An 11,117-nucleotide genomic window follows, 5' to 3' on the forward strand; every position below is an offset into this window, starting at 1 on the left:
GTTGCCATCCCGATTTCACGAAAGAGACCAGGGCCAAAATGTCACTTTCCACCCACGTAAGGAAAAGCTAGTTCTTCTCATCTAGCCCATTTCTGAGGTCCACAGCCACCATCCACTTGAACCCCTACCCTGCGATTCCAATATGGATCCATTTATTATGAGCTTCATAATCACCATCGTCATCAACATTGTTCACTTATTATTAAATACTCAGAGCAAGAAATGAAAGGGACCGATGTCTGACAAAGGGGAGGGGGCCATAAGGGAGCCTCAGAAGGTTCAGGGGGGAAAAAAGAGTGGGTTTTTCTTTCTTTTTTTAATGATTAAAAACACAGACGACTCCTGTAAATAGAAGCCTCATTTCTTCAAGAGATGCCTTTTGAAACCCGGTATCTGAATATTCAACGAAGGCAAAGCTCCACTCTGTACGTACAACATTAATATGATCTCTGCAGAATTTGCTACTCAGTAATATTAACATATCAAAGCCTACGCCCGAGGCGAAAGAAGCTATCGATACGCGAGCACAGGGTAAAGTAAAGATTATTGGTTCTGATGGTTGGAGTGGCGGAGCTGCGGGCAAAATCGCGCACACCATTAACCGAGAGTGAGCGCGCAGGGAGCTGCGCCTCCGAGGCGGTGGCAAATATTTTATCTAGGTGGTAATTACCTCGCTGCTGCCCCCTCTTCCACGAAGTCTTTGGCTATCGGGCCTTCATTACAGGCTAAAATAATGTAATTGCCACTTAACAAAGTGAGTCAGGGCGACGCTATTTTGTTCTTTACAAGTTGAAGTCACCAAATGTAAAGAACAACTGAGAACGCCCGAGCCCTCCACGCCACTGCAAACCAGGACAATGTCCGTGATTAACTCATGTAAAGTACATAGGCACCTATATTTCTTCAAGAACACCATTTGGGGTCTTTGAAAGTGGAATCTTTTTTTTTTTTTTCCTCCCATAGTACATTCTAGAAACCATTAGAAATGTAAATTGATTCGGGAACTTAGCAGAAGAGAAAATGGTGAAATGTTGTGCTTTGCAATAAACTATGTTTTATGTGGTGGGGCATCTGTAAAGCATGAACTGGAAAAGAAACACAATTTTATCTCAGCTGTTAGACAATATTGGGTTATATGAAGTATTGCAGTATAGTAGAGCACTTGAGTTAATGTCTTCCTGATTTTTGATGAACACAAATAGTCTGAGCTGTTGATATTAGGGGTCCTGTGTACTATCATGACAGTTGAGAAAATAGGCTTCTTTAGGGTTTTGTGAAAGGGAGTTCTGAGATGAGGGGCTGGGCAGGCTGCAGCAAAATATACACCCTCTTTTGGGAATACACTTTCTTGCTACCCACTTGTAAATTGTCATGAACACTGATTGTTTCAGAGTAAACAGGCACGTATAGACACACACCCTCCTTTCCACGGGTCAACTAGGTTAACTGGCCTTTCTCTAAGACACGTGGAAATCGAATAAACTCAGCAGCTAAAATCTGAATTCCTACGAAGGGGGATTTAGTCACACAAGACAGATGTAAACCCCAAGTTACATTCCCTTTCTCTCTGTAGCTTCACTGTTCTCATATGACATCAATATTTGGTTTCAAGTAGCAGATTCAACGACGATTTTTAGGTGAAAAGAATAGGGACCGAATTCTACAGGAATAATAAGGCATCACCTAAGGAGGATAATTTCTGTGACTCTGATAAAGTAGCTAACATTTTGGAGATACTTAAGAGCTTTGGCCTTTCTTGGGAATTGTGTGAGGGGGTGAGAGGGTGTCCAATAAATCTCTCCCCAGAAATTCAATTGATTCCAAAGCCTCTTCCTCTCCAGCTCCCTCCTCAGCCTCAAGTAATTCCACCCTCTGTCAGATATCTTATGCTCAGATGCAGTTTCCAAGCACACGAGAAGGTGATCTTCGTATAAGTGTGGAACTGAATGCAAAACTGCAGTAGCAAAAGGCCGACTGTGGGAGAAGCGGGCTCCCGTACCTAATTAGTGGCGCTGTCCTTCAGCACCACCGATCTCTCTACGCGCCCTGAGTGCTCTTGCCTCACCTTATTTTTACCCGTCCCAACAGACCCCTGATCAGCACATCTCACCTGGTCCCCTGTTCACTGTGTAATTTTTTTTTGCCTCCTCCAACAGCGTGCATTCAATATTCATCAGTCTTGAGCCTATTTTATTCCATTTCAATACGTCTGAGTACCAGCGTGGATGGCAAGCTTAATACTCCTCATTTAAAAAATCTTTATGGAGCTATACCACTAGTGTGTGTGTGTGTGGTGTGTGTGTGTGTGTGTGTGTGTGTGTTAATCTCGATAGGGTGAACCAACAAGAGTTGAGTAGCTCTTTTAAATTTAATGTAAACTACCCACATCCACTAGAACAATACCCAAGTTTCAAAGGGAAAGCACCCTTTGTTTTCTTTCCCCGTCAGTTTAAATGGAGTTTACATTGGACATTGGGATGTAAAATCTGCAGTTTAAATATGAAAGAATCACTGATTTCTACCAGCACATCTCTCTATCCAGAAAAGCAAATCTTTCAAGAAACTTTCAAAGTAATGGAGAGGGGCTGAAGGACACTTATTTGGTCCCATCAGAATAGACTCAGTTTTTAGTGTTCCGTTACTGCAGACAACTGTGGTCCTGAAGCAGGAATTAGTCTTGGTGAATAGACCACATCTTATTAATTCGTATGAAGTTAGGATAACAGCTGGTCCCTCTTTGCCTTGTGTGCTGCTCGGGTTACTCAGCTTGCTAGGAAAATAAACTTCAGAAGCTTTGGGTACAGTTAAGTAGGGGAAGCTAGCAAAATCTGCACTGCCTCAAGGCCCTGAGAACGTCATAGTTCAAAACCTTTTGTCAAAATGGAACATCTGAGATGCAGCCCCCTTTAGTGCCAGAACTGAAAGCAACAGCTCTCTCCTCTCCTCTTGCCTTCCCCCACCTTCCAACTCCATGGGTAACTCTGGATTCAGATGTTTCCCTCAACAGATGGGAACAAGAAAGCTTTATCCAGTACAGTTAACACCACCTCCTCCTCCTACCCTCCCTTAAAGAAAGAAATGTTCTGGACACTTAGAAAAATAAGGGCAGCTACAATATTGGTGTTTCATTAGCCTCCCCTAAAGCCTCAATGATCTAGCCTTTCACAGAATCCTTCAAAGCCTCAAGCTAACACCATCACCTCAAACACCCAGGCTGTGGCTAGCACATTTAGGGCTAAAAAGAAACTCTGCTTGAGGATGTGGTATTAGTGCTGGGGGAAGGGGCTGTGAGAAGCTTGCTTGCTTGCTTTCTTTCTTTCTTTCTTTCTTTCTTTCTTTCTCTCTCTCTCTCTGCCTTTTTCTTTTTTCTTTCCTTCTGCTTCTAACTTTGATTCTGTTACTGGTCTATGAGGAGCAACAAATATCTCCTATCACAAGCCTTCTGGGCACAGCCTGGGTTTAAACCTTAATAGAAGAAAGGAGGCTTTTAAATGTGGATATGCCAGTGTTGGACTAGAATAATTGACTCAGTATAATTGTTTTCTTAATCATCAGAAAAGGAATCTGAGCACAACCAGATCTTCTAAACAAAGTCACAGATAGGAGAAGAATGTCTAGGGTTAGCATGTTATTACTTGTTACTTACCTCTTCTTATCACTCCACCTTGGCCATTGAGAACAAGCCCACACTGGGCTTCCACAGAGCCCTTAATAAAATAAACAGAAATAACATTACTTAAATGGATACTCACATATATGACCATGTAGGTGAAGTCTTTTAGACTAGCCCATCTCTGAACTCTGTCTCAGTAGACATTTAAAAGCAAGCATTGAGCTGAAGCAAGCTTTCCAGCAAACATAATTTTTTAAAAATTGCAAGAAAAACCACAATCTAAAAGTTGTATAAATCTTAAGGTATACATTTTACATCACCATACAATATTACACTTCAAAGTGCCTGGGAGTCTTTCATCTTGGCATAAGAGAATGAGAAGCCCTTTGAGTCCCCATCAAGACACACAGCATATATACAGACAGTGTACACTCAGCACTTTCTGAGTAGAGCAAATCACACCTAGAGTGTCAAGTCTGGGACTGTGGGTTTCTTGAGGACACAGAGGAACTATTTCATATGCAGGATTCAGGACATCTTATAGAGGTTCTGTTTTACCCCAACTGTAGGAACATCCTATAATGCCACCCAAAATGGACCTTATGAAGGAAAAACCTTCAGGTTCACTCACTGTAGACCTTCAAGATCCTAATGGATTGAGGAATCCCTGGAGCTGGAGAGATGGAAAGGGTTTGCTGATTTTGATTAAGAAAATAAAATTTCTCCCTGTCTGTCCTTTTCTTTTTTCCCAAATCGAAATGTGTTAAAGGCTCATTTTCCTTTACAAACAAATGAGGTATTGGACATGAAAGAGGGCTTGAAGGGTGTTAACCTACCCAACAGCCCGTGAAGAGTTAAGTAAATGCGGAGAGAGTCGGTGCATAATAAAAACCCACTTTACAAAACAACCTTTACAACCCTGGCTCCCTTTCGCCTCCCCATTTTCACCATATTGAAGCAGGCCTGTAAGACCCCCCTTTTCAACCTACTCACGAGCTCTTTCTTATTTTAAATGTTCTGCCTTAAAGTGATTATCAAATCAATATGAAAAAAAAAAAACTTGGAGACTGAGCATAAATTAAAGCGGTGATGGGAAAAGGTGTGACAGTTTTCTTTGTTGGCCATAGCAAATCTTTTTAGGGGACTCAAAGATGGAACTGAAGCCACAAGACTGTTTGCATCTGTTAGGCAGACTTAGACCGCCCTCCAAACCATTGGACTTTCACTTAAAATTCTGTGCAGGGAAAAGTATATTTACATTTGTTGCATTTGAAATGAGGCATATGCTGATGAATGTTTTAAAAAGGAAGAAATAAAAGGAGAGAGACGGGTTTCTCCCACACAATCCCTCCCCATTTCTTGTTTTAGAAGTAGCTATGTCTCTTTCTTTTTCATTCTGCCAACTTGGTGCAAGAACAGTGGAAGAAAATAACTTGTCAGATTTACAAACTTGCTATATAGCATTCATAGATTAGATAGATAAAGATGGATATATATTATGATATATACATACATGGATATATCTATGTAAGGGTATAAACGTATATCACACACAGTACTATATTTCTTCTAGTATCTTGGAGTGTGTCCCTTAGTAAGAGTAATCTTGCTTCAATATGAGTAATAAAAGAGAAAAGGGACATTTGTATATGGAAAAAGAGATAGGCTGAAGAAAAGGTTTCAAAATATCTGAAATGTAAATGATAAACGGTCTCAAAGCTCTCCAAGGCAGTGAACTACTTTTCCTCCCACTCTCTGGCGCACGGTTACAATGTTTATTTTCTTAGAAGAAACGAACCTTGGTTTCTTCACTTAACAAACTTTTTTCCCTCACAAGTAAAACATGTTGTTTGGTCGGATGACATTGCATAAATGACCATTTGAATGGCACTAAGTCGAAAATGGGATAAACTACGGTGTCCTTTTGCACGGGATTCGCTCTTTGTCTAGTGCTTGCAAATGTTCTAATCCCCTCTTTTGAAAAATGCCCGGCTTTGTGCCTAGCACAGAAAAAAAATTTGTACAGATACAAAAAAATCAGCAACAGACGCGGCTATTAAAAGGAGTAAATAGGTTTTAGTTGAGTTAAGCATTGAATGGCAGATTTTTTCCCTCTTGAGACATAAGGGGATCCTTGTGAAAAATGTAAAAATGCCCTGAGCGTATAAAATTATTTTGTGAATATAAATGTAGAAAGTCAAGACTTATGCAGCCAAATCTTTTTTCTTGTGAACCGATCTTACTGCTATGGCTCTTTGTTGGAACTGTAAGGGCTTTCACTTTAATTTAAAAATAATCTCTTGCTCAAAGGTAAATGAGGAGGAAAGATTTTCTGTGCGCAACAAGGGATCTCTTACGTCTCCAACTTGTGTTCTTAGAATATTTCCCTATTTGTCCTGGAGAGTGTGAAGAACGTGGCCAGCTTTGTGCAGACAGAAAAAGTAGGAACTCACAGATAGAACTGCACTTTCAGCTAAAAGAGCTAAAATACGGGTCTTTTGAATTCTTTTCTGGGTATTTATGGGCTCATTTGTTTTAAACATGCCTATGGCAACACAATTGCACACTCTAAATTCTATTGTTGGCAAAGAATGTGCAAACATGTGTTAAGAAATAAAATAGAAGAGGGATCATCTGATTGAGTGATGGCCTCCACAGTGTCTGAATACCTGCCTTCTTTCCTTCCTTCTTCTTTTTCTCTTCTTTCCTTCCTTTTCTCCTTCTTCCCTTTCTTCTTTATTTTCCCCTCTTTCGCTACCTTTATTGCCTCATTTTGTCTTTTTAAGGAGGTGCATTTTACATAAAATGTAATGGCTTGAAGAGCAAAAATAAACTTGTAAATTACCTAACTGGGCTGCAGTTTTGAGTGCACATCAGGCAGAGAGAATTGAACTCAACCTACACCCCGGTAAAGTGCACTGTGCAGATTATTTCCTTGGGGTAGACCTTTGAGATTTTCATTTGCGATTCTTTACTTTCCATAGATATCTAGTGAATTTGGTGAAACTTCTGCTCCCAACAATTTTCTTAGAACAAGCCTATTTGTAGTAAAATCTCCACAAGCTCAGTCTGAGACAAACACCTGGGACGCCTCGGAAGACCCTGTAAAGTGCGGAGATTGAGGGTACGATTGGTCATCAGTTTATTGGGTCTTACTCTGAGTCCATTTGGCCCAACCCCAGACTTCTCGATCTCCTCTACCTTATTCCCTCAGGGTCACAAACGTTGATTCACATAAGACTTCTGTGAGAACAAACCAAAGGTCGAGGGCCGCAGCCGCCCTGACTCCCGCGCGTCCAGGTGAAATGCCTGGATCCAATGAGAGGAACAGAACAGGCACACTCCTCCTCTAATTGTTTTGATAACTTTCCATAAGTGGGGTGTGTGTGTGTGTGTGTGTGTGTGTGTGTGTGAGAGAGAGAGAGAGAGAGAGAGAGAGAGAGAGAGAGAGGAGAGAAAAGAGAGAGACGCTTTACAGTCGGAGTCTTAATGGGGCGGGAGGGGGAGGGCAAAGAGGGGAGGGAGCAGACAAATTCGCTGCATGCTTATTTACCTGCAAGTCCTCTGCTCCCGCGGCGGCCAGCCCCAGGCTGGGCCCTGGCAGGAGTCTTTGATCTGGGTGCATTCCATACTGAGAGCCATGGCTCATGAGGGACAGGTCGTGGCGGCGGTAGGCATCGAGGCAGCCCAGCTCCCGCCTCTGCTCGTCCAGGCAGGACGACTTGAGCGCCCGCGCATTGTGCAGGTTAATAAAGTCGGTGGGCTCCCCGTGGTGGATCTGCTGGTAGTACTGTTGCGAGTGGTGGAGCGAGTTCAGAGAGTAGGCGTCGGGGGTGACGGCCGGGTGGCTGTGCTGAAACTCGTAATGGAAGGACTGGTGGTGGAGCGGGGTGTACTGGTGGTTAGTGGAGAAGTAGGGGGACGCAAACTCGGTGCCGGTGGTGGAGTAAGTTAAAGGAGAGGAGGAGGAATAGGCGACAGTGGAATTGGCTACGGACTCCAGACAGCCAAGCTGCATCAAACGGTAGCTGTTTGATCCGTCGTGACGTATCTGGAAGGAAGAGGGGGAAAAGGGAGAGCAGAAAAACTTGAGGTTTGTCATTTTGCAACCAAGGCGCCGCTCTCCCAGAGCCAGGAGCTTTCTCTGGCACTCCAAGGAAAGCGAGCGCGTAAGACTCGGGCCGAGCCGAAGCCAGGTCTCAGCGTCTTCACCAGAGAGCCTTTGCAAACAGGCGAACTGGGGGTGGGCGGCCTCGTCCTCATAGTCGAGAGAGCGGAAAAAAATCCCCCACACTATATAGGTGCGGGTGACACCACACACGCACACACACACACAGACATACACGCACAGACACACACACAGCCCCTGCCCAACTTGTGCAGGGAGCTTGGCGTTGGGATCCAAGTTTGCAACTGACTCCGGGGGCGCGGTAGCAGAGGAACGAGTCCACCCGAAAAGAGCGCTGGCCCGCGCCGCCTTGCCTCTCCAACTAGATCCCAGCATCGAAATTCTGCGCCTGTCTATGCCGAGATGTTCGGCCCGGGCTGCTCAAAATCATTGTCCATATATTTTTAAAAATCCAGTGTGCAAATCGTTCAACTTCCTCCCTTCCTTAGTCATTTGAGGGAGGGAATCCGACTCCCTCTTTTCTGCTTCCCTTTCCTTGAATAAGCCCATTCCAAAAGGGGTGCGTTTTCCCCATCCCCCTTGTCCACCTACTGCTCCCCCATCAGTCCCTTTTCTTTGCTTTTCTGAGAATCTTTTTTCCGTCTCTATCTCTTTCTCCTCACCGCCCCCCCTCCCTTTTATTATTAGGATTATGTTTTCCCGCTCATTATGGCAAATGTTTCTTAACGTGGCACAGAGTTGCCCTCCCTGGCGACAGATGTCATAACGAACTTTCTCCCCTTTCCTTCCTTAACTTCCCCCGAAAGGCAGATTATAATTAAACGTAACGGTCCAATATAGATTAGAGACAGGGGAGGCTGCCACCGCCGCCGCCACCGCCGCCGCCGCCACACACACGCGCGCTCAAAAAAAAAAAAAAAAAAAAAAAAAAAAAAAAAAAAAGTAATAATACCTCGGCATCGTGGACTAGTCCCGGAAAGGTAGTTGACATGTTGGGTTTCTCCGAAAGCTTACGATGCAATTTCCCCCTCCAAAAAAAGAATCGGGAAAAAAAATCCAAAGTTCTTGTATTTTCCAATTTTTAAAGGAAAAAAATGTTCTATAGATAGATATCTAAATTGTAATGGTTTTGCCCGGATCAGATAGCTCCTTGCCTCGTACCCACTTAAAAACCTGTAGGAACAAAATTTTCCCTCTGCACAAAAGCAGCTCCCTGGAACAGATTTTGTACTTGCTGAGTATTTCTTTGGCTGATGTCGTAGGTCCCTTGGTAATATAGAAGTTTTGAAAATTAAGCATCAGCACTGAGAACTGGGAGGACAATAGGCAGAAGAGATTTATCCCAGGAGACAAGGAATAAATATTGTATCTTCGCCTAATAAGGAACTGGAGGTTCTTTCAACATTTTTATCCATTTTTTCCAACCTTTATCATGCTTTTCTATACCGACTGAGGTGGGGACTCATCTCTGTGGAGAGTATTTGCACACATTTTATTGTGAAGCTAGATATCTAGCTCCAATATATGTATATTAGAGATAGAAATATATATTAATTAAAGCTTCCTTTTATATGGGTAAGTGTTCATTCCTATTGGTTCCACTCCCTAGATGCTGAAAGCTGCTTTTTCCAACAACCACCCGAATCAATTTTGCCCAGATTGGGGTGTCTGCCTTTGCCCAAGTGGAAACAATGCTGGTCTTTCCATATTTACATTGAATTTGGGTTCTTTCCCCTTTTTTGAAAGGCAAAATCAGGCGGTGGCTTACACTTTTCAGCAGCTTTAAAAATAAATAATGATGATGGACAGTCCCAAGTTTCCATCATCAGGAAATGGTGTAACTGGCAATGCATTTAGGAAAAATGCAAGGGAATAAAGATTTGAGACAAGATTCTACATTTAGGTAAAATGTTGTCTTTCACTCCCCAACCCAAACCATATCCCTCCTCTTTTGTGTTTTTCTTCTTTCCTTTTGGAAACAGCACTGGTGGTGGTGGGGTGTAGACCGTTTAGCAGTAGCATTAGGTTTTGGAACACCATTACCCCCAAAATAACCCTTAAACGCTTGGAAGTTATATTTTATAAATAGAGGGCAGGAAGGAAGCCGTGCACACCTATTTCCATCTCTTCAGTGGATTTCTTGACTTTCAAACAGTTTTTGAGCTTTCCTTCGTTCAAAATTCAGGTTCCTTCTTCAAGCTGTCTAGTGCCTGGAGGGGGTGGTGGTGGCTATAAACCTGAAATACTGAGGCTTTGCTCCTCAATGTCTATATTACAGGAAAGAACTGGCTGGCCCCACAGACTCATCTCATAGATAGAAGGGGTAATTCAGTCTTAATTGCCATTTCATTTGGTTTGCTTTCAAGTGTTTAAGCTGAGAAGGTGTCTTAATAATAAGCCGCAGGCAAACAGGCATGTGGCTTTTTTTTTTTTTTTTTTTTTAGGTTGGGGTTTGGGAGGGTTTATTAGGATCTGCTCATGCAGGCTAACTGGGGCTGTCACTCAGAGCTCTTTGCTTTATACAAATGGACAAAGGCACACGACAAGAATTGAAATGTATTGTCTGAAATGGAGATACACGATTCTTCAGCCCCTCATGGGGTCAGCAGCCAACACTTGCTCCCTATTTCAAGGTGTGCCAGTGCCGCCCGCCCCACCACCCTCCTTGAAATTCCATATTTTGGCCTAATGAGGTAAGGAGACTGAGAGACCAATGATGACAAAAAGGAAGAATATCCAACTTGATCTTTAAGTAAAAGGGGTAAAATGAGTGCTGTTGGCTCTAGGGGAGTGGGGCCTCCATAGCTTACCAAGAGAGAAAATAACTAATCTAATCATCTCTGGTAGGTGGAGACTGCCCCCACGACCTTAACCCAGGCACCCCAGTCCCTGGGAAAGTGCAGACCACTCCCGGGAAGAATATGTAGGACTCACAGGTTATCTTGGGGAATGCCCAAGTGTGCTTTTCCTGGTGGATGATATTGGCTAGCCCTTCTCAGACAAGTTGCAATCTCCTTCCCAACCCCTCTACTGTCAGATACATCTTCACTGAAGGTGAAAGTACCTTCTTTTCCCAGTTTAGGTCCAGGCAGCAGACATAAAACCCTCTCCCTGGGGAACAGCAATGAGGAGGCTCAGGAAGATGTGCCCGCCTGCTCTGCCTGCTGGCCCAGCGTGTTTGGTCCACATGTTTGTCCCTGTCTGGAATAAGAGCCACACATAACCCCCTCACCCCTGCCACCACACTCAGAAGATGTAGCTTTATGATAGTCTTGGTAATGAGCTCTAGCCTTGAATTGAGTACACCCCACGAAATGACCTCCAGTAGCCCGGACCCTGTGAACATCAGGACATCACCAACTAACTGGAAATCAT

General features: G+C 43.4%; 1 protein-coding gene across 1 annotated transcript in view; it reads right to left on the minus strand.

Annotated features, from left to right (window-relative positions):
• TFAP2D (transcription factor AP-2 delta) overlaps positions 1–9,241 on the minus strand; it is a 61,476-nt gene extending 52,235 nt beyond the window's left edge. Inside the window, exons 1-3 of the mRNA XM_017849596.1 lie at positions 8,695–9,241; positions 7,167–7,664; positions 3,647–3,707 (exon numbers count right to left, since the gene is read on the minus strand). Coding sequence (XP_017705085.1) covers positions 3,647–3,707; positions 7,167–7,664; positions 8,695–8,733 — 598 coding nt within the window. The 5' untranslated portion in view covers positions 8,734–9,241. The remainder of the gene's footprint in view (positions 1–3,646; positions 3,708–7,166; positions 7,665–8,694) is intronic.
• Between the last annotated feature and the right edge of the window lie 1,876 nt (positions 9,242–11,117).

This window comes from Rhinopithecus bieti, unplaced genomic scaffold, assembly GCF_001698545.2.
Source record: "Rhinopithecus bieti isolate Rb0 unplaced genomic scaffold, ASM169854v2 scaffold_31531, whole genome shotgun sequence".
Classification (NCBI taxonomy): Eukaryota; Metazoa; Chordata; class Mammalia; order Primates; family Cercopithecidae; genus Rhinopithecus; species Rhinopithecus bieti.